This window comes from Python bivittatus, unplaced genomic scaffold (assembly GCF_059951505.1).
Source record: "Python bivittatus isolate LINGU-HERP-01145 unplaced genomic scaffold, Pbiv_v1 ctg000980_np1212, whole genome shotgun sequence".
NCBI classification, from domain to species: domain Eukaryota; kingdom Metazoa; phylum Chordata; class Lepidosauria; order Squamata; family Pythonidae; genus Python; species Python bivittatus.
The window spans coordinates 41,144,762-41,169,318 of record NW_028277125.1 but is presented as its reverse complement, the minus strand read 5'-3'; the positions used below and the strand labels follow the sequence as shown (position 1 = coordinate 41,169,318).

The window sequence follows — 24,557 nt, the reverse complement described above, 5'->3', positions numbered from 1 at the left end:
TAAATTATATGTCCATGTCATAAATTGATTGCTCCATATCAGTTTCTATAAAGTTCTTTCTAGTACATAAATCTTCATAGTTCAAGATACACTTGTTTAGAGAATCCATGTCATTCTCATGCTTCATCTGAACCTTTAAATAAAATGGAGAAGTAGGAACTAGGAACTAACTGCAGCCTCTCTGTTGTACCACATCATTTCTTTTCACCAAGGTTTAAAATATATTCTACCTCCTTCCTATGCTTTTGTGATGAAACAGCAACCAGAAGTAGGAAGCACCCTAAAGTTTCTCTTTAAAGCTAGCTCTTAGATAATGCCAGAGTATGTTTATTTCTATATCACCTACAGTTTTAGTCTGTTTATCCCGCAAAAATTACTATCACCAGTCAGAATCGCCAGTCTTCTCTCTCTGAAGACACAAACTGTAACAACCATTTATAATGAAAGTAGACTTCTTTCTGAACTGCTAAGGCACTTCACATATGAAATTTCACTTTCAAGTCTGTACGCCTTTGTCCATTGCTCAGTGAAAACACTATCTGCATGTATTCACTACAAATGTATTAGGAAGCTGCAGTGTAACCTTTGCAGTCATATATTTGCATATTCAAAATATCATGTCTGAAGCCAACCTGAAAAATGTAATTCCTCACACTGTTTTTCCCAGGTCTATAAATCTTCAGCAAAAGTGCTGAGTGAATGCAAATAGGATGCAACTTACTTTTTTTGTGGGTATAGAACTTATCTTCAGGACCATCCTTCGCTTTCTTAATAATAAGTTTTCCCATCTCAACATCAACTTTAAGATGAATTTTGGAAGAAATCCCAAGACAATCTGGCTTCACCTATGAGAACAGAAGAAATGTTATTTATCCATAATACTTCTCATATTACATGACTAACTTGCAGAGACATAACACTATCATAATAAACATTTTTTCAGTAAGAAAGTGTTGCCTTGGTACTGTATCACACCCAGTATGAACATGGATTATTATTTTTTTTAATAGGTGAGAGCATTGTACCAAGAATTATAAACATGGTGATAATATAACACTTAGAGTGTATAAGTATAATACTTAGAGTACTGCAAAGCTTCAAATTCACCTCAAAGGTAACAGGAGGGATAAGTGAACGTCGATGTGTTGAATCTGGTCCCTCAATCAATACTTTTTTCACCTGTAAAAATATAAGAATGACTATTTGGCAATCTATTTGGCAATCTCAAACTTTAATTGAAAGAGAATTTAGGAGATTTAGGAACACTTTATTGTAACCTGTACAATAGATGACACTGATGATAAATAAGCTCTCTGATTTAGCCATGACAATTGCCAAAGAAATTAAAAAAAAAAAAGCATTCTAACTTCTTCCAGCTCCAGGCTGTAATTGTATGAAGGTCAGTTCTCATACAATAAAGCAATGAATGCGTATCTACAGTTTCCTGTCCCCTGCATTTCTAAGAACCATAAATGCATATGTCACGTGGCCAGGTTATTTTCTGGGTTCACAAAGAGTTCACACAACAGAAAGAACTCCTAAATAAGTAACTAGTTTTGAAAATGCAAATTTGGTAATTTGCCACATGAGTTGTTAGAAAGGAAGATTCCTAATTAGTATAAGAAACAAATGGGATACTTTTTAAATAAAGAGTATTTTTTTAAAAAAATAAAATAATCAAAAGTATTTAAATAAGAAAATACAGTACATCTGAAGCCAGATAGGTATCTAAAAGTCACTATACCTTATCCTCTATGGAAGAAAGCAAACTTGCCAACTGAGCCAATTTTGCACGGTTGACTTCAAAAGATGGCTGGTAAGAATAGCATAGAAAAAGAAAAGTATAAGAACCAACAGAATGCCATTTTTCCCAATGAGAGTCTAGTATTTTATCATCTGCACATATATTTCAGAAAGGTCTGTAACCTTATATTATCCCAGTGAGTTATCAATAACCTGAAACAGTACAGACCAGAATGGAACTGAATTTGCAGAAAGGTTAAATGGAAAAGAATCCATTTCAAATCCAGTGCTTTAGTGAGAAGAAGTTGCAAATGATGGAAAGTGATCTTGTAATTATGGGTCTAGAGCTAAGCCGTGCAGAGAAAATAGTAACATTATACAGTCACAAGTAGGATTTTCCAGGGCTCCAGGCAAAGGAACTTTAGATGCTTAATTTATTAGGGTGGGTGGAAGGAAAGTTTTTCCAGCAGAACACAGGAAGAGGTGAACATATGAAGTAACAAAGCTGTTGTATACCAGGACAGACTACTTGGACAGACTAACCATCCTAGTATTGCCTGTATCAGCTTTCGTCAAACCGTTGTCCTCCAGATGGGATCCGATTGTAACTCCCAGAATGTCTAGCTTCCACTAAGCTGCAGACCTTCATCTCAAGCAGCAATGAAAAATCATACTTTCCAAAATGAAATAATAAATCCGAGGTGCTGGGTTAGTGACCAGAAATTTATTGAGGGAGAGGAGGGAGAGGAGAATGCAAATAGTTGTAGTGCAGATCATTCACTTATATGTTAAAAGCATTTACATTCTTCCATCATGCTAAGCATTTCCAGGCAGTGTGATTGATCTATGTGTCTAGAATTTCATACTTTAATATCAGCATTTTAAAATTGGCTCAGTAGAAAACTGGCACCTAGTCCAGGTCTTTCAAGAATAGTGTTAGAGGAGAGTGGCTAGGTGCACATTCCACACCATCCATAAGGGCAGCCACACATAATAATGAAGATATGAGGTTACCAAGGCATGAGTCATTGTGATTAAGTTATCCAGGAAGCATTCTAGCTGGCATTGCAATCAAATGTAGAAAAGAGGCTTAGTGACATTAAAGGTATTGTAAACTTCTCCAGACTACTTATCTGCTCCTGAAAAATGAATGCAACTCCTACCTATTTCCTGAATACTGCTAGGTAGCTCACATTAAACATAATGCAATTAAGAAACAAATTGAAAAGAAGATTTCAACTAAGAAGTATGTTCCTCTAACCATTGTCATACACTATGCAACCCACCCCCTACTTTTTTAGTTTGATACTGATTCTGAGACATATCTTGCCAATTCCAGAAGATCATACCTGAGAAGGTCGATGAGTACCTGGGGAAAGCTGCTGGTCAAACACCATCTGTATAGATTCCAGAGAAGGAAGAGTCCGAGACAACTCACTGAAATGCAAAAGCCAAATATATAAAGACTTTATTTTTATAACAACTTGGCTATGCAGTACTACAATAGCATTCTCCAATGCTGTCCTCTCCAAATGCATTGGAATGACAACTCCCAGAATTTTCCAGCCAACCAGCAAATAGCTGTGGAAGAGCATAAAGATTCTCTACCAATTTTCAAATAGCTTCAAACATCTACTTTCTAACAACATCTTCTATATTTCTTTCTGGTTCAGCTGCAATGTAGCTGAAAGTAAGCAACATCAGCTTAGCTAAGTGAAGGTTTGGTTTGGTTTGTAGACCCAGTGCTCTGCTTCTCCATTGGACAGAACTCCTGCCTCACCCTTTCTCTTGATTCTTGAGCTTTAGGTCATGGATAGGAATGCTGGTTTAAAGGTTTGGAACCCCCATCTTAAGAGCCCAGGCAAAAGAAGTAGTGGTGAAACTGTTAAAAGGTTTTGTCAGCCTCCCCCTTTTCTTCAGTTTCCCACCTGCAAATTGCCAGGCTATTGGGTTTTTTTTCTTTTTTTCTTTTCTTCTTCTGTGGAGTTGGGATGGTGGGATTTTGGCTGCAACGGGGCTTGCAGCAACTCACAGTGGGGCAATGATTTTTCCTCATTGTTTTCAGTATTTCAAATCATGGATTGACTTTGCTGCTTCTGAGGACTTGGAGAGCAAAAATAGTAGTGTCTGGAAGTGCCTTAAGAACACATCTGGAAAGCAGACAAGCTGTTGCTAAACAGTCTAAAGGCATCAGCTTAAAACTGCATTAGATTATTTTCTACATTAGTTGCACAGATTGATCTTAGGAAACACAAATGTTAAGTGAGCAAGGTTTTTCTGTGTGGAATGTCTTATGGGGATTGGAGTTACGGAACTGATAGCATGAGGGAATGTAGGATGATCTTAATTTTCACCAAAGACTATGAATTTTTAAGTCAATCAGTTGCTTAGAGCAAATAGAGATTCCCAGTCTAAAGAAAGTCAATACTGTCTCAATGACTTCTAACTAACTAGTCAAGAATTTATGTAGATAGTTATATACAGAATTCCCAAATTGTCCATATTGAAATATGCCTACAAATGAACTTGTGTTTACTTGAAGAGTCCTTTGCAGAGTCCTGCAAGTAGTTTCTTCAGCTGAGGGAGATTCCATGAGCCCAGTTGTACGGTTTCAAGATCATTGGTTATATGAACTCGCAAATAATCCTGGATAAGTTTGAGGTGCTCTTCTGGAATACTATGGAAGAAAGAAACAGCTTGAAAGACCAAATCAGACATTAAGCTTATGAACCTAAGCTATGGCAAATGGAACAAAAAGTCCTGGTTAGTGGGAATTACAACAGTTTTGTATAGCTCCTACTCAGTTCCTTGCTAATAAAGAATAAAGGTGAGGAAGAGACAAAGGAAACAATTGTGTCAGAAGGAATTCCCTGCTGACAAGGATGGACAATATGTGGCCCTCCAGATGTTGTAGATTACCAATTGCTACCTTGTCAGTAATGTGGGATGATGGGAGATTTAGTCCCATAATCTCTAGAAGGTCTGGATCAGATGCTGTCTACCAATAATTTAAAATTTAATTTGCAAAGGAGTGAGATGCTCAGGACAAAATACCAGCTATCCTTATCACTTTTGTATGAATGTATAGCATCTATCCTTTGCTTTCAAAATGCTTCACGGTAATACTGTTAAAGAAGATTAGTACAATTATTCCATCATTGGAGATGGTCTAATTGGAACTTGCCTAAATGTTTTTTAAAAGTTTACAGAAGAAACAAAAATAAAAGGACTTCCTGATTTGAACACAGTTGTGCATCATCTGAGTGTGTTATTCTGAACACAGTTGGAAGGGGAGGGGGAAGAGTCATTGAGGTTTACTCCCAAGTAAGGTCATATCAGATTGCAGCCCAAGCCATACATTCTCTTTCATCAATTTCTTGTTTGCTGATGTATCTTGCATGAATAGCTTGTTCTACCAAAGGAGGAAGGGTTCCTTCCTGTCTGCCACCCACACAAAACCAAACCTCCTAACCTTTTCCTGAGAGACCATCCAGCCAGCACATTTGTTGCTATCTATAAGATAATTTTGCACCCCACCCTCTTACCAAATGGGATCAGCCTTTTGATTTATCTGCCTCTAATATGGTCACTAAAATTGCTGGATTCTTATACATTTTAGAGATGAACAGAAAAGAGATCATTGCCAGTTACCATTTCTGCCATCACTGCAGCAGTACAAGCAGAAACATTTTACCTAGTAAAAATTGGTCCTCTACTTTTATAGAATCCCTCTGAAGAACATAAAGGCATAAGAACAGCCTGGCTGCGTCAGCCAAGACTCATCTTTTTTTCTCACAATGCACAACCAGATGTCTCTGGGGTACTTCTAAGCAAGACGTGGAGACATACTCTTGCCACACTATTATTTCCCTGTGTAGAGAATATAGTGGTTCTGTCTTGATGGACAGAAGGAAGATCCGTTACTGAGGCAACAACCAGATAAACATGGCTTGAGCCCAGTCCAAGAAAGAGATTTATGAAAATGTCTCAGAAACCCTAACCCTAACCCCCCTCACCCATTTACAAGAAAATAAAAGAGCCAAGAGAGAAAGCATATTCAGCTTGCAAGGCTCTGTTACTACAGCTGTTCTAATAAAAGTAGTCTTAGGCCCACATGGTGTCTGTTTCATAGTTTGGTCTACTTATAGGGCTGACATCCTGCATTTTGGAATTATGCTGCCCCCAACATTCACTCATCAAGACCAAAATACCTTAATAGACCTGTCTCCCATGAATTTATCCAATTTTAAAACCATCCCTTTTAAAATGAATTTCACATGTTAATTATGCACTGTGTGAAGAACTGTTTCCTTCTGTCTGCCTAAAATCTCTTTCCAAACAACTCTGCTTGATGGCCCTAATCCTAGGGCATTTTTCCTGTCCATTTTCTCAGTGCAATGCATGACTTTATACACATCAGTCATATCTCCTTTCAGCTGTCTTTTTTTTTTTTTTTTGAGCTAAAGAGTCCCAAGATTCTGGCCTTTTTCATATGGAAAATGTTCTGCACTTTCCCCCCCAGCTCTATTACATCTATTATATATTTTTAAGTGCGGCAATCAGATTTGGACACAGTACTCTAGATGAAGATGTACCATAGATTGTATAAGGGGAGTATGATGTTGGCATTTTTAGTTTAAATCCCTTTCTTTATTACCATAGCATGACATTTGCCTTTTTCCACAGCTGTCACAGAATGAGTTGACATCTTCACTAGCTATACACTCATTATAGCCCAAAGATCTGTATTCTGGTAGTTACAGACAGCTCAGACTCCATCAATGTTTATGTAAAGTTAGAGGTTTTGCCTCAAAGTGCATTACTTTTCACTTATAATTTTGACTTCCAATTGCCATTTCATTCATTTTAAAATGATGCTTCTGAAGTTGTTTACAGTCACTTTTGGCATTTATCACTCTGCATACTGTAGTATCATCTGTAAACTTGGTCAACTCACTGCTTGACTATAAGTCAAGATAATTTATGAACAATTTCAAAGCTTGTCTTTTAGGCAGTTGCTTATTTTTCTCCACAAAGAAAATTGTCCACTTATTCCTACTCTTTGCTTTCTGTTTTCTAACCAGCTAGCAATAAATAAAGGATAGCTTGTCTTACCCTATGGCTGATAAGTTTATACACAAAAGCTTCTGACAAAGACTTTAACCAAAGGCTTTTTGAAAATCCAAATATTCATTGTTGATAGGGCTACTTCCATCCAAGCTGACAATCCACAAAAACTAACTTCCTGTTGGTGAAGTAGGATTTACCTTTGTGGAATTGATGTTGATGTTCTTCAGCAAGACTTGTTCCTCCCTGTGCCTAGTTATTCATTCTTTGATTACTATTTCTACTAATTTGTCAGAAACATATGTTAAGCTCACTGGTCTGTAATTTCCCAGATCTCCCTTTTTAAAAACTGGTATCACATGGGCTAACTTCTGGTCTTCCACCATTGAGCCTGATTTGAGTGATGTTACATCTTTAAGAATTCTTGGCTAGATGCCATCAGTGATTTATTAGAAAAATGTCCTAGAACATTTTTGGAAAGTGGTTTTCAAACTTTTTTAGGCCATGGAACCTCTTTGTTAAAAAAGTCAAAAATCCTGGAACACCTGTTCAAGAGAGATGGGGCTTCTGAATGTCAGCTGACAAGCACTGCTATTTCTGCTATATCTTAGTGACTAAGGAGAGAAAAAAAGAAGCTCTCTGCAAGGGACTAAGGAGGGAAAAGGAAAATTCTCTCCAAGAGTCTAAGTCTTTTTTTCCCCTTGGTCCTGCAGAACCCATTCAAGACCTTGAGTTCATGGAACCCTTTTGGAAAAACCCATTCCTAGAATATCTTGTTATCTTCCTGCATGAGAAAATAAGTACAGTAAAATATTAACAGATCAATTATTATTCCTGAATGTCCATTACAGTGTAAATTATATCATTTGTGTCAATTTACATAATTTGCAGATTACACAAATGTGGTAATTTGTGTAATGATGTTATTATATAAATGATGTAAATCACCACAAAAGACATAAAATTAATGGAAATTTAACTCCCTCATCTGGATACTTTGGATGCAATAAATAACTCATGCATTATTTGGGGAAGATATCTGGACAGAAATTTGGTCCATTGCATCTGCAGTCTCCTAAAAGAGGTTTATTAAATTAAGGTTTTACTGTATATACTCAAATTCTTCTGTAAAATGAAAGATGCGAAGAATTCATTCAATTTCTCTGCAAATTCATCATCTTCCCTGAGGAAACCTTTAACACCTTTGTCATCTAAAGACCCAACTTTTAGAAATGTTTATTATTCTTTTTTATTTTTGTTTGCTATACCAGCAAGTTTTTGTTTTTTTGCATTCCATGTTATCACTGTACATTTTTTTTTTTTGGCCAAAGTTTTTGTTGTCCTCATTAGGACCGGCTTTCCATTTCCTGAAGGAAGGCTTTCTTAGCTTTTATAATTTCCTGGACACCTTTAGAAAGAAATGCTGGCCTTTTCCTAGATTTGGCTGGAAACTTTATTCAAGATAACTATGAGAGGAAATGAAGTAAATTCCAGATTTACTTCCAAATTCCGAATTCAAATTCTGAATGCTCGTTCTTCTTGAGAGAAATGGTGTTAGATCTTACTTGCTGGTATCTTGGTGCTGTAATCGCTGGAGCAAGATTTCAGAAAGAGGTGGTGTGCTGACTTCTGTCATCTGGGTATAATCATTGGGTGAAAGATCTTCCTTTGTTTCATTTACTGGAACTGAAATGCTGCGTGGAGGTAATATGGGTGGGACAGGCAAAGGATCTGTCACCAAAACAAGAAATGTACACCCTGTGAATCAGGAACTCCCAATCCCACTTTAATGGTTTAAAACATACTACTTTTCAATAGGATACTACTCTTAACAGAGAATACTTCTCTGTATGATAACATCTATGTAAATTGATATGGTGCAATGACAGCTGGATTAAGATTTTGGTGACTTAAGTTTAAATCGCCACGTAGACATGAACTAATTGAATGACTATGGTACAATCACTATGTTTCAACCTAATCTACTTGGGGGGGAAATATCATGCCTTACCAGATAATGGAAGAAGTTATAACCTTGATTGGACAATACCTTCTCTTGCAAACTAAGTATCATTAAATTCACAGCCAACAATATTGTGACTTTTACAAGTCTTGGACTATAGGAGACAAATCTGAAAGTATGTATAAAACTATAGTTAGTATTTCTCCTTCTATATGGCTGTAAAATAGTGAATGTACTACATGGCATATTAAAAAGTTAAACCATTTCAAACTCGGAAATCTGTGAATTATAAAAACAATTAAATGAGGAACTATAATGTTTATTAATGACAGTGTTGTTAAGCCAAATAGCTAAGCACAGAAGGCCACATTAAACAAAGCATATATGAATTTTTAATCTTAAAGCAATGTTGTATTGCCATTGAAATGATTCTCATCAATCAATCAATCAATCAATCAATTTTATGTTTTTGATAATTAGACAGGATAGATTATAGAAAGAAGAGAGTAGAAGAGTTATGTTGTAACCACAGAATAAGAGGTAAATTTATAATTGTACTTATAACTGCTGTAAAGAAGATAGAAAGCTACTTATTTGTATCTTTTTTCTTTCTTTTCTATTTTTCTTTTTTCCCCCTCTCCTTGCACTTTTAGCTTTCTCTCTGATTTCTTTCTTTCTCTTTTCCTTTTCTTACTTTATATTAGTTTGAATTAGTTTTAATCTTCCTTTTAAAAAATCTTTAATAAAGAATATATATATATATATATATATATATATATATTCTATATATATATATAATTTAATCTTCCTTTTAAAAAATCTTTAATAAAGAATATATATATATATATATATATAATTATATTATATATAAATAATTATTAATAAATAATTATTTCAGTCTTAGACCAGCTTAAGAGTAATAACATAACAATTGCGGTAAAATAGAAATAAAAATAAAAAGTCATAACAAAATAAGGTAAAGACAAAATTATTAAGGTGAAATTACAGAGAACAGGTTTTAAAACCCAAAAGAATCCTATAAAATTACGATGAATTTTACAATGAATTAACTAAATGCTATAAATAAGACACATAACTATAAAAGGACATGAGTAATACTAGAATTTATAAAACATGATGAGAAACTAAAGCTATACTGACTTATATTAAGTCTAATACTTGCTGAAGCCCTGCTAGGCTTTGTTGGAATTAAGACCATTAAGGTCCGGCCAATTATAACAAAGAAATAGCAAAATAAAACATAAGTGGTATGTGTACATTTAAAAGAAGAGGGAAAAGGGGTGGGGAGAAGGAAAGTTGGGGGGAAGGAAGAGAAAATATACTGAGTTATGGAAGTATAGCTAAGGCTCAGCATCACCTCTGAGTGGTTCATAAACCACCTTGGAGTGGTTTATGTTTAATCATAGCTCTGGCACAGAACCTGGCTACATTGTCTGAAATCCCTGCCACCTTGTTAGCTAGCAAGAGACTAAGGTAATCAGCCTCAAGGCCTCCTGGGTATTGTGTTATACGTGGGGAAATATACATTTCTGATAGATTTCTATAAAAAAGGCAGTGCAGTGGCACATGACCCACAGTTTCAATTTCCCCCTCGCCATAAGGACAGAGCTACAGTTCTTTTGGTATCCTTCCTTCCAAGAGGGCGGAGGGGAGGACATTACAGCAAGCAAGAGTAAAATCTCTTCTGCTGTTTTGGGGGACAATATTGTAGAGGTCATGGGCAACCCTTTTTTGTGGGTTCACTGAATTAATATATGGTGGAGCCTGGCTAAGATCATTTTGCAGGGCCATATTTCTGGCATGTTGCTTGAAAGATGCTTTGGCCTGGACCAATCCCGTTGGAATCAATACAGCGGGGGAGAATCCACAATGGCTTATGGTGGCACCAAGTAATTTTTCACCAAGTCTGGAATTTGTCTTGAATAGTCAAAGAAGCCAGGCAACCTGGGTTGAAAATTAGTTTGAGCCAGTAATTAATGTGTGCTATTTGGGCATGAGTTTTAATTGGAACCATTCCAGCTTCAGCCCAAAGGGTTGAGTTAGGAACACAAGGAACCAAAAACAGGTTCTTTAAGAAGCTTGATTGTATAGCTTCTAATGGTTCTAGGTTCTTATATGCACATATTTGGAAGCCGTAGGACAGCTGTGATATCATTTTGGCCTCAAAGCTTTTTAGTCTGCCAGGTATATAAGTACCTCCTATTGTGTGAAAAAATCTTAATATGGCAGCTTCACTTCTTCTGACTTTCTGTTTTAGGGACTGAATTTGGAGCCTCCGTGAGCTGGTGGCATGAAAAACAATTCCAAGTTGAATTGTATTTGAAGCCTGAGCTTGTTCAATATCATTCACATTTATTTGCCATCTGTGATTGCATCTACAGTAGGCTTCTCTGAAAAGATCATATTTTTTGTTTTTTCATAATTAATAATTAAATCGTTGTCTATGAAGGAGGAGGCAATTGATTTTAAGGCTCTCCTCAAAACGATGGGTGAAGTAGAAATTATGGCTCCATTGTCTTCATACAAAAAAAGAGTGATAGGTCTACCAGCCAAGTTGGGAGGATGATGTTCTAATTTTGTGAGTCTTGCCACCATATCATTAATATAGAAATTAAACAATAAGGGGACTAGAATACAACCTTGCTTTACACCCTTATAAGTAGGCACCATTGCAAGAATGGTCTCCTCTTCCAACTAGTACATTAATTCCCAGTAAAGATTCTCATGTGGAAGCATCTATAACGCAATGATATAAAATATGACTGAATCTGAAGTAAGAAACTTTAACAGACAAATCAAAGGTAACATTATGTATTATTCTGCATTTTATTTCTGTGCTCACATCAAATGCTTATTGTTGTAAACCCTGAAGTACCAGAACTATGATGTGACCTGTCCAAGCTGCTCCAGAGTTGCCTGATCAACTAGGATGCCCCAGTTGACTGAGTCCCTCTTTCTCTGGAGTTGGTCTTCTCTAGACCCATTCACAATCTGGAATCATGAAGAGAGCTATTCACATAATATTCAAGTGAATATAAACACAGTTCTCCTTCAGACTTCCCTCTGTACATGTGAAGATTGGAGAAAGGTAGAAGCAGGGCTGTGTCCATTCTCCCCCCCCCCCCTTTGAGTTCTCCAAGAATAAAAAAAAAATGCTAAATAGGTCCTCCATGGTAATGTCTTCTCTCTCTTTTTATTAAAAGGGATAAGCTTTCATGAGCTGCAGCTCACTTCATCAGATGCATTACGTAGGTGGACTGATGCAGGATTTAAATTTGGGTGAGGCAGGGGAGGGGGAAAGGAAGAAAGGAAAGATTGTTTTATGCAAACACAGGTTACATGAGAGACAGAGTAATTAATAAAGTGTTGATGCAAAGGATACGTAACAAGAGGTTGCACAAGGTTGCATCTATGAAGGAATCAGGGGAAACACAACCTTCAGACATGGGGTACAGTAAACAAGAGGTAGAGATCAGAAAAAAAGATAAACTATTATTGCAGAAAAAGGGTGAAATTAAATACCTCTGGGCAGGAGGAAGATTGACATGTAGGGGTTAGAAGTAGGATAGAAAACAAAAGCAAGAATGAGAAAAGACTAGGATATAAGGTATAAAAGTAGTAGGGAGCTAGGTGGGCAAAGTGGGGTGGAGCACAGAAGAGATGTTTGGCCAAGAAGGAAAAATGAGCCACAGCAAGGAAAAAAAAGGAACAAATGGGTACCTTAAAACAAACAATTTAAAAAGAAACAGAATAAAAGGTGAAAACACAACAGGGCCTTCCCTTCCTGCAGCAGGAAAACTTGAAGAGAGGAAACTGAGGGTTTTATTTTTGAGCTTTCTACTCAACAGATTCCCCTTTCTCCAGCAAACAGTGTGCCCAGGGATGGGACTGGTCACCTGCTTTAGAGGCAAGGCCTTAATTTCTAATAGCTATAACATTTACTCAACATGATAGTTAAAGGTTTCTTTCTGTTTTAATCACTCGTGTTTCCACACTGCTGTTGGAATAATATTAATAGAAAATCTGTTACTGTGTATAGCCATGAAATGGCTATTATTTTTATTTGGATTTCCCTGGGAGAGGGAGGGAAGAGTATCATTGAAGTCTCCCCTCTGGATGGAGGTGTGGCGCTAGGGTGTTTAAAGGAAAGTATGTAAGAACCAGGGGAGATTCTATGTAGGATTCACATGGAAACCAGTTCTCCAATTCAAGATTAGCCTCTGATTTAGATTGAGGCTACAACTGGGTCAAATGGATAATCTTGTGAGCTTCTGAAAGAGAGTTAAAGCCCTTCCCTTCTGAAAAGTTTTATATATTGTAAAGCATGTGCTGAATATGTTTCTACTGTCATGTCCGAAGAAACAAGAAAGACACAAGGAAACTTTAAGTAACATTTTGTGGATGTATTCATTCAAAATGTACCACCAGAGAAACTTAAAAAGTCGAATAAAAACAATATTAAGTACTGTAGGTATCAGTTTGACAGTATGATCAGTGAAGAGGATAATCTATGCACATATAACAATTCAGAAGTAAAAATAAAAATATTCTAAAGGGAATTATGGTTTAGCTTGGTATTTATGTCTAAAAGGAAGATGATACTTCAGAAACTAGTAGATCACATAGATCTGCTTGCATTATTTTATTATATATATATATTTGAAATACAACAGGGAAATATCTCAGGGTGTATGATTAGGAGACTGATAAAATGCTCTGCATTTTTCCAGAGCTTCCTATACTCTTTAAAGGACTCAGTGGTGTGTTAGATGGGATACTGCTTGCACAATATTCATTATAGTTGACTGACAGGCTATGTTTGGTTTGAAAGAATCTTTAGAGATGTGTATAGTAAGGGATAACGTTAAGTATTCAACAGTCCTTAATTCAGCAGGTCAGTTCAGATCCAGTGTAATACTGATTATTTCCTGCAAATTGGCAACCTTCAGATTAATTAGTAATAATATAAACTGATGTGTTTTGAACTTCTTACCCAGATCTTCTTCCAGATCATCTGTTGTCTCCTCTTCTTCATGTGGGACTGGGAATTTAAGGCTCCGGACTAGCCCCATATTGTCTTTCTTGTAAAACTCTATCAGTTCATCTAAGTTGTTGAAATATTGCACTGGAACACCTTCACATGCCTAAAGGAGAGAGAGAGGGAGAGAGAGAGCAGTATCAAATATTGCTGGAGATTTTCCACCAAATTAACAGGCATGTTTGAAGCAGTTAATAATACTGAGAAAGCACAGCAAACACAATTCTCAACACTTTTTAATGCACCTTTTTCCATCTTTTCTGTTAAAGCCTTTGCCATTATCCTTTACTCCCATATCCTATAACAACTTAAGCCGAAGCATGAATTCTTATTAAGCACTACCTTTGTGTCCTAAAACCCATTCTTCTTTTTCTCCCCTGCTTGCCCTCTGCCTACATTTCCCTTTCTTCTTCTGTAGTCGCCTTTGTATTTATTTGTAGATTGATCCCAGAAACAGCTTTTAACAATGGGTAACTAATTTGGTTTAATTTATTAATGATAGATGTTATTTTAATGTACATATGCTATACCAGTAAGGTGAAACAATGGCTGGTTTTACTTCTCTTTTCATCCAGACCAGTGTCAGATACCACACTAAAAACCACAGAAGCAGAACATGCTCAGTTCCAATCTGGAAAAAAACCCCACACACAACCCCTCTGCCTTTTAGTAGTGGATGGCAATAACACAAGAGTATCTTATAGTTACCTATAACCTGTAGCAAGTTCACAGGCACATCTAGACTATACCTGTGCTTCAAGTGCCTCACCACTAAGCTATGGGCTTACCCCAGAACAGACTCTCTTGCTCATCTTTCCACCCAGACATAACAATAAACTGTCAAGACACAACATGGCAGTATCAGCTGATCCAGGTTCTTTAATTTCTAACTCTACCAGTTCCATTTTCTACTATAAAGTATTAGATGGGTTTTTACAAAATATAAACACATTGTAGGATGGAAACTATACCATGACTGAAGGCAGCAATCAATGTCAAAGTTTTAAAAGACTTTAGTTCTTTGCTTCATCAACACAAAATTCAGCATTCTCTCTTCTTCCCACCTCCCCGTCTTAGCTTCAGGACTTCAAGCCAGCTGCCTTTTCCTGGCCATTTAAAGAAAGGAAAGGTGTGTGTTCTGTGTTCTTTCTAAACTGGAGAATAACACAACATTGTTCTTTTCTGACATAAGAGTCAGTCAATCTTTTTTGCACCAGGGGCTGCATCTTGATCTATTTGGCTGTTAAGGGCCTCAGGAGATGACATGGGATGAACCTGGAGGGAACAGGAATGAATGTTTAGCTTTTCCCCCCATGTTTTATGGGGTTGAGGATTTTTAAAAATAAGATGGACAAGAGATGCTTAACAAGTTCATTTTACTGCATTTTAATAAAAAGTGGAAATTTGCACTGCCACAATTTGGCAGTGTGCTCTTTGAGTATTGTAGGATGCAAAAAAGATGCTGGGACGCATCAGGAGGAAGGGCTGCAAGTTGTGAGTTGCTCCCCTCTGGCCTAGATCAGGTAAAGCATCTTGTCTACCTCTTTTGACTTTAAGTGGTTGGGAATGGCAGCTGAACCTGTTACCTTGCCTTGGTGTTCTAGGAAGAGCAAGCCGTGCACAGTGACAGTTTTCCATTTTAGCTGAACTTCCATTTATATCTGCAAGCACAGCCATTTAAAGGTTCACTTTCCCCCCATTCTCCCTTCCTCTATCTTTTTATTTTCCTTTTATGAATACTAACTGCTTCAGTTCTTTATAGTTATGATTCAGTTAGAAGCAACTTCCTCATTTTTTCTTCACTTTTTTAAAGATATAAAATGATCCTAGATAATGGAGACTGATAATAAAAGACATCTCTAGCTTTTGGAACCTAGAGATGGACAAATTAACCAATAAAAGTTTCACTCAGATGTATTATTTATTTGATGATTTATTTCACACATTTTGTATAACTTGTCAATCTATATGACTTCTAATTTTTTTCAAACTTTCACTGTCGAGCTTCCCATGGACCATTACTTGAACTCAAAGGCTAGCAGGCAAATATTCCAAATCACAGCTCCTTGGTGATGGACACTTTTTAAAATGAAATAAAACTTCCTCAAGTTTCTTATGTTTATTCAAAGGATTTAGCCCCACCCCTAATGTTGCAAGAGTTATTTGGCACAACTGAATGGATGGAATCTGTGAACAGTTCTGAACTAGATGGCTTTCCCATGGAATGGTATACAAACATAAAAAGAGCTTGGCTCCTCCACTGTTAGAGATATGAGGGGTTTTTTTCTTTCTTTCAAAAAAGGGCCCTTCCTTTAGCATTCTATAAGGCTTATGTAATGGTTATTTTGAAAATAGGAAAGGACAATACAAATTATCGCCCAATATCTTTGCTAAATATTTAAATATAAACTGCTGCCATTGTGCAACTTTGGCAGTATACAGAAACAGAAAATATTCATCATACAGTTAAATATGTAAAAATATAGCTGCAACAATTCTGAATGCAACTTTGGCACTAAGAGCACATTAAGTATTACCATCAATAATCTACCCTGAACAATCTGCTTTTATGAAAGACTATCAAGCTTCTGGTAATCTCAGATGATAGATAGATTTTGGCAATATACTCTGAAAATGAAGAAACGTCTGTAGTGGCTTCACTGGATGCAGATATGGTACAAATTAAATTTTCGGAATAATTTATGAAAAAATGGAAAATATTCTTCGTGGGAGATCTGAATATTTTAGATTGTAAAATGTAGATACAGTAATGGTGACATTTAATTGATGGTTGAAAATGTCTATAGGGCTATGGGAAAGAATAAGGTCTATGAAAATGAATATCTCCTCATAACTGATATGTATTCTAAGAAGGATGTCTGTGTTAATTCTACCTAGTTATTATAAACTAACTGTTAAATTAAAGACTAAATGTGTATGAAATGGTCAAACTCCAAGGCTCTCCCGTTCAAATGTATAGTTTTCTTATGAAAACAGAGTTTTTAATTTTCCTTATGTTCAATTATATCATTGGTCTGTCTTTCCTTCCTTCCTTCCTTCCTTCCTTCCTTCCTTCCTTCCTTCCTTCCTTCCTTCCTTCCTTCCTTCCTTCCTTCCTTCCTTCCCTCCCTCCCTCCCTCCCTCTCTCTCTCTCTCTCTCTCTCCCATCTTCTTGCTTCTATAGCTACAAAAACAAAACTATGTGGTCAAATCAATACCAATCACAATCACAACAATAACAGCATAAAAATCCAAACAAAACCCTAAAGTACAAATAAAAGGAAAAAATAAGGTAAGAGGTACAAAGATAAAGCAACAAATCCACCATAAAGAATAATGAAACAGGAAAAATTACATGATTGTTGCAAATACAAGGTTAGGAAAAAGCCCTCCAACGTAGTTCAGTTTTTAACATTTTTTTAACAGCCCTCAGAGTGCTGGTTGCTTCTGCAAGGACTGGGGGTGGGGGTGGTTCGGGGGGTGGGGATGGGTGTAAAGCTGCCATCTCTGTACTGCTATTGTAACGGGAGTGCTTGGTCTCAGGCTCTTTGTGTCTGACCTTGGCTTTACCTTTATTTATCCCGTTGGACAGTTTTTAAAGGATGCCTATAAAATGTTTATATATGTTATGTACATTTCTCCTAAAACACATTTTTCTTATTATGCCTTTTTTGGAGGCAGGTTTCCTAATACAATACATGCTTGTACTTTTTCTGTATTTTTCCCCATTGGAGAATAACTGCAAAATTCATAAAATTTCAAAATACAGAAAGTCTATTTGCATTAAAATGTGAATCCTCTCCTAATTTCTCTTGAATTTATATAATATTACAAGCAAGATGTCCCATCTGTATAAAAACTTATGATTTTTTCTCAGACTTGTAGACACTAAATGATGTGTGAAAATAACACAGCAGTTATTCTCAAATCACTTAATCTCCCATTTGTTTTGTTTGAAACTCTGCTTAATAATATCTTGTAAACTTTTGACAATAATTATCTGAGTGCATTTAACTTCGGTATGATATTTTTTTTTAAATGATGTTCCAGGATCCATATCATTGTGCAGTCTTTCTCAACATGAAGTCCTCCGGATGTAGACTGTGGCTCTCCAATTCCCATCCAATATGTTTAAGTGATTTGGAAATATTGGAAAAGTAATGAGCTGAGATCTTCCAAACATTCATATAGTATCAGCATGCTGAACTAACTCACTATTCATGTTCCTTCTTGTAATAGCTGCACTTTTCCTAAGTGGTGCTTTTCAGTGACTGTCTCTTATGAATTTCTACCTAGAAAACATCAAAGTGAAAGCTAGTTGGTCCAGCATTCTGCTCCCACAATGACCCAGCTGCTCAGGGATGCCCACAAGCAGGACATAAACACAATAGCATATTCTGTTTTATAATCCCCCAAAATTGGCATTTCATAGCATAGTGCTTCCTACTGAAGATAATATATAATGGTCACAACAGTGTTATTCTCTGTTAATTTGCCTAATCTCCTTTTAAAACCTTGAATATCATTTGAGCAATGTTTGTGTTTAGTTTATACCTCATTACATTTTGAAATAATAATAACCCCTTATGAAGTGCCTTTCCAACTTTGGACTCTATTGAAACTGCTTTACTATCATTCTGGCATTAGGCAAAGACATTATTTAATTATAGAAGCTTTTAAAAATCACTGTAAATGGGATCTTATTGTGTCTTTTAAAATTATGTAATATTTGTGATTTTGAGGTTACATGATGCTTGTTATATTTTAATTAGTAGTGATTAAAAGCATTTGTTATACTAAATTGATTTTTTCTTTTATTTTCCTGGCGATAACTTTGCCCCAAAAGCAATGCTGCTATACAACAATAAACAAATTCCAATTTAACAACAGTTGGATCCAAAGCTGTTCTTCCTCCAATGGAAGACCTCCTTTTGTTGGTAGAAGTTTCTTCAGAAAAAAGAGAGGGATAACACCTTGAACCTGTGCTGCTTCTGTTATATTCAGCTAATCTTTGCGACTTAGGAAATGTACTATTTTGATTGATTGTGCCAATGAAGTTTCAAATAGAACTGTCACTCCGTCTGAATCCATTGTTGGAATTTTCAACAATTACAGTTCATCACAGGACAGCAACCACGCCAGTAGCATGTAGACAGAATCACAATTTAGTGCAGTGTTGTCCAAACTTGGCCACTTTAAGATGAGTGGACTTCAACTCCCAGAATTCCCCAGCCAGCCATGCTGGCTGGGGAATTCTGGGAGGTGAAGTCCACTCATCTTAAAGTGGCCAAGTTTGGACAACACTGATCTAGTGAGTTCAGGTGCCACTAGCATCTGTGTCTTTTCTATCTGATCTTGAATACTCCCATCTTTGCTATTTGTTGGCCTTTGGACAAATTGGCTTGGGATGATGGGTTTTATAAACCCAAACAGTTAGAAAGAAGGCTGCACAGCCCTGAATCTTGAAAAAAATTACACTTATAGATAAATCTATTAAAGACTGTGGCAATATCCAACCAACATAGACAAATTAGAGGTGCACACTTATTCCCAGACGCATACTGCCTTGGTTTTATAAAATGAGGAACAGAAATCGAAACAAGCAGTTTGCGCAGAAGTGAGAAATAACCACAGAAAAGAAGCTGGAATGCCAAGTGCTTGGAAGTCACTATTCTCAGCAGATAAAAGTCCCCAGACAGCCTCTTCTTTTCTTTCTATTACTTGACATATAAATGGTTCAGTAGTACATATACTGAGTTTTAGAATAAGTCTTTGGGTTTAAAATTTATCCAGAATAAAAATCCATTGACTATTCTTCTGTGACCCTCTAGGTTAGATAGATTTAAGACTTTAAAGACCATCATTTCTCACTTTACAGCTGCCAAGGGAACAACTGGATAAATAGTTTTAAGAACCTATCTAAGAAGTACATGGTTTGAAGAGAATGGGGAAAAGTGCCATGGACAAGGGCATTTGATGGGAGGTGGAACAGGCGGATAACTGCTTTTAAGTGCCTTTCATCAGTTAAGGCTGGTGATACATCATTTATGGCCCAATAAGATAGCCTGCCTATAGTTACTCATGCTGTTGTAAATTCTAAAGTAGGCTACTGCAATGCAGTGTTCCTGGGGGCTCTCCTGGTACCATTAGGTAGAAACCAGCAGCTAATGTTAAAGAGGGATAGGCATAAGAAAAACATGCATCTTTAGTGCTTAACCAAATGTCTTGGTTCCTTGTTCATTTCTTTAAAATATATAATTCAAAGTATAATTTCTTTCTCTTATGCAACTACAACCTAGAACTAGGATACCAGCAGATACATTATCTCCCATAATAATCTGCTCATAGTGTTGATTTTATGGGGCAATGCAGAAAACAGAAATCTAAACGGTAGTGGTTTAGATTTTTTTTTAATGTTGATTTTGTGTTTCTACTGTCATGGAATGAGACAGAAAGAACCTGAGGCTGAAACTGCTAAGGTGAAATCAATAATTTTCTTAACCCCATTTTGGAGTTCATTCAATAACCTCTGTGGAATTGCTAGAGAACAAATCTACTATAAAATGGCCAGGGTATGTCCACATTGGCAGATTTTCATGAAATTTACTTTAGTCTGCCATAAAGCCAAACTCAAGTGGTAGCATACAATTTGCTGGGAATAATTTATGGAAAGTCTCTTTTCCCTTAGTCTAAAGCTAGCTTGACTTGCAACTCTCCCTCAGTAGCCCAGAAAAATGAGAAGGGGTGAAATTTAATCAGTTCCTTCCTCTTCTTTAGCATGGGAGGAACTGGCATGTAAAACCTCAAGCTTTTTTTTTTTTTTTTCCTTTTGCATTGATTAAAGTGGATTTTTGTTGCTATAGTACTTGCCAAGAGCTCAGAGTAAGGCAGGGATTTTTGTTCCTTGTTAGCATTTCAGGTTTGCAGAAATGAGAAGACCATCATGCATCTCTTTTAAACTACTTCTAGTGTCCTGAAAAAATATCCAGTGTAAGCTTTTACATTTCCTTCTGTGTAAGGAGCACCATAAAAATATAGCTACAGCAATTGCTTCAAAAAGAGGGTTTGGTGAAACCAAAATTACAAATTCTATGAAAAGGATTCATTCCAATATGCCTAAAAAGCTCGAGCCACATGCAAAATAATGTATTGATAATACACACTAGCTTTAATCTAAACAATGTATTTATTAAATATAAAACATATTACAAAAAGTGTCGCTAAACTTCAAGGGCTAGCTTCACAAACCTGTGCTTTGACTGAACCACTTCAGACTAATGGAAGGATCAGACAGCAATATTTCTCCATACAAACATTACTTAAACTTCGGGTTTGTGTAGTCCACATGCAGGCTTGCCATTTTATTTGTTGTATGGGAGAACTAGGCATATGCCAATTTTGCATGATCTAAAATGTGCCCAGCATTGTGCTAATCTGATATGATTATACATCAATATATACCATTTATACCTGGACTGGCCTCCTGTAAAGAAATGGAGATGAATTACTAACTTGATCATGTTTTGATCTACAGAAGATTAGTTTATGGTGCTGTGTCAAGACACAATAATTTTTTAAAGAGATTAAGAACATCTAATGTCTGTCTTCCCCAACATAGTGCCTTTCATATGTGTTGGACTACAATTCCATCATTGGACAAAACTGCTATGGATGGAACACTCAATCTATTACATGCTTACCCAAATCCTTGTTTTACAGAGTACTACTTTGGCAATAAGAAAATTCCATTACAAAGCAACTATCACATCCTCCAGCTAATCCAGGTTGGAAAAGTAAGCATTTTCTTATTTGTTGTTCTTCATTACATATTTCCCCATTATCACTGATTAAAATGGGAACAAATCCATTATGCCAACCATAGGAATGGAAAAGTTTGAAGCTAGCTTCAGGGAATTTTGGAAGAATGAGGAGGCTTAGGATCTGAGGATCCACAGCCACTTCAACACATATTATTTGGATTGCCATTACTAGCATTTGATTGGTTAGTGGTAGTGGTGAAACTTTCTGTTCACATATTGGGGATGGAAGATTACCATCCCACCAGCAGCTTCATTTTCTGCCAGCAGAGAATGGCAGGGAGGCAAAGCCTTCACCTGAAGCTTGACTGCTGATTACATGAACACATCAACACTGGCAGTATTTTAATATCTTTAAGAGTGCTTTGTTCCATCCAAGCATTTAGTCCTCAGAAATAAAGCAGGGTTCTGGATAGGGGCTTTAAAACTTTTCTTCAGCTAAAAGCCTTACATCAACATTATCTTAAGCTCTTCTGTAAGCATACTGTTGTGGTCCTATGACCTTAGAGAGACTTGCAGCTGGGAAAAATACAAGCTGCTTCCTAAAATACAAGCCAACCATAAGTTAGACTATTTTTAAGACATCTATGCGGAGGAAAGGAAAGCAGAATGAGGATGACAGGGAGTGTGATGTAGGCTGCAAGATCTGACAGTAAACTGTGTTCATAACTTGTCTTGGGTTTAGCTGTTCCTGAAAAACAAATATTTAAAAATCTGCTATTCACATTATATAAAGGAAGTCAATACCGAACATTGTACTACTGACATTGTAAAGGTATTCTATCTTTTCTCTCTTAACAAACTATGGAAAGAAAAAGAAATGATGGAAAAGATGGAGGGGAAAAAAAGAATGGATTAGGATTTGAAAATGGGAATATTCTGACCTCAACATACTTCAGGCTGTATGTTATCCAGGCAGGTAAACTCAGTTTCTACTTCCATGAATTTATTCATGAATAAATAAATCAATGAATTTTATTCACTTATTTGTCCTGGAGAAGTATAACTGGAAATTTGAAGCAGGTTGAAATAAAATAAATTACATGGATGAAATTCAGGATGATAGAGAACCATACCAAAGGGAATATTACCCAGCAGTGTAAATATTACAGTATTGTAATTATGCAATATTACACAATGTTGTGCAAACACATTCACTTCCCAACTTGTTTTCTTACCTGATTTAACCCTCTGTATTTAAAGTTCTGGAATAGCAAACTGACTCTGCATCTGATGAAGTAAGCCACAGCTCACAAAAGCTTCCCCAGTAGAGTTGGTTAGTCTTCACGATGCTAGCAGACTCCATGGCTCAGATTGCTTTGTTACTATAGACTAGCATGGCTCATCCCCCAATCTGATTTTTATGAGACCACAGGCAGGGGTAGGTTAACGCTGCCTTCTTGCTGACTATAATCCAAATCAAATGCATGCCTATGACAGAGCCTGCTACTCCAAAGTCACCCCTTACTTAGTAGCATTTGTCTGACATGGTAACAACAGTTATCCATCAGTGCTGGTGGCAATTATTCATTATTGTCATTTTCATGGTGGTTTACTAAAATCCATCACCTGTCATAATTTTTTGTATTTTCAGATTGCCCATGAGCTCAGCATTTCAAAAAATATAGGATCTCTTATACACCTTTTTTCCAAAAAATTTAAATCGCTTCCTACTGTGGTTTTTATTCTCAGGCATGCACAAAATACCTGAAACATCCAAAGGAAACACCCTTAGGTAGCTACATGTAGCCGTGGCTTAGGATAACACTGCATTGTTCTTTTTAAAATTATTTTAGCAACTGCAAAGACCAGATATTTGCTTTTAAAGCAAATGCTTAGTATGACAAGTTCTTAAATAACATCCACTTGTCTCTGCAAATCTTCTAGTTTCCCAGGGTTACCAGGAAAAATGAGTTCATACTGTATGTGCCTGTGGTAATCACCTAAAATGTGTTAAAAAGCAGATTATAATTAAATATCACATAGTACTTTCTCTTTCCAACAACTATTGACAAAATGTCAACTCTAGCACCCTTTGTATTTCTATGTTCAATTCTGTAACTGGAAAAACCATTGCGGTGAAGATTTTCTGCACATTGCTATGTGCTATATATTATGACTCCTTAATACCAAAGAGTAACATGCATGGAAAATATGCAGTAAAATATTTGCAATTCAGAATGGCAGCTATGGCTAACTGAATCTATTCAAAGTGAGGCAAAACTCTCACTTGGAGCTAATTTACTCAATCAAGGCCCAAAGATAATTATTCCAAAATTGTTATATTGGACAACTTTAATCTGTATCAGACTTCCCCAACCTGATAACTTCCAAATATGTGGAACTACAACTACCATAATTTCCAGCCAACTATTCCAGCTAACAATCACACTGTCTGGGAATTATAGGAGTCAAATATGACATCTCTAGAATTCCAAGTTGGAGAAAATTAATCTACATGAACAAGGAGTGCAGAAAAAAATGTTTTATTCTATTTAATAGTTAAACTTTCAATTCTCCATCCTATCTTTCTTTAGATGGTCTCCAAATGATTTATAATATAAAACAATAAAATACAATAAAAACAAAAAGCCGATAAAATGATTAGAACCACCCTGATAAAGTCTAAATAAAAGTGCCATAAATGTAATTAAAACAATTTTCAATAAAACTAAAATCTGATTAATGTATTAATTAAATATATTGTTGTTAAAGATTAGAATAATTTTAGTTGGTATTTTAAAGTTATAAAATAAGATGCTAAAAGATATCTTGGGAGGGCAGGGAGTGTGCTCATATTAATAGCTAAACCACAAAGGTTCTTTTTCTAGGATCTCCTTGCTTAATCTGTAATACAGAAAAGGGCCACTGGAGTTCTTAACTGACAGATAAGTATATGTAGAAAGAG

The 24,557-nt window shown here is 36.2% G+C and overlaps 1 protein-coding gene across 1 annotated transcript in view; it reads right to left on the bottom strand.

Annotated features, from left to right (window-relative positions):
* Positions 1-24,557, bottom strand: part of INPP5D (inositol polyphosphate-5-phosphatase D) — a 94,843-nt gene that overhangs the window by 55,343 nt on the left and 14,943 nt on the right. The window contains exons 3-9 of the mRNA XM_088132025.1: positions 13,788-13,938; positions 8,376-8,541; positions 4,280-4,420; positions 3,093-3,180; positions 1,745-1,813; positions 1,108-1,179; positions 722-845 (exon numbers count right to left, since the gene is read on the bottom strand). Coding sequence (XP_087988151.1) covers positions 722-845; positions 1,108-1,179; positions 1,745-1,813; positions 3,093-3,180; positions 4,280-4,420; positions 8,376-8,541; positions 13,788-13,938 — 811 coding nt within the window. The remainder of the gene's footprint in view (positions 1-721; positions 846-1,107; positions 1,180-1,744; positions 1,814-3,092; positions 3,181-4,279; positions 4,421-8,375; positions 8,542-13,787; positions 13,939-24,557) is intronic.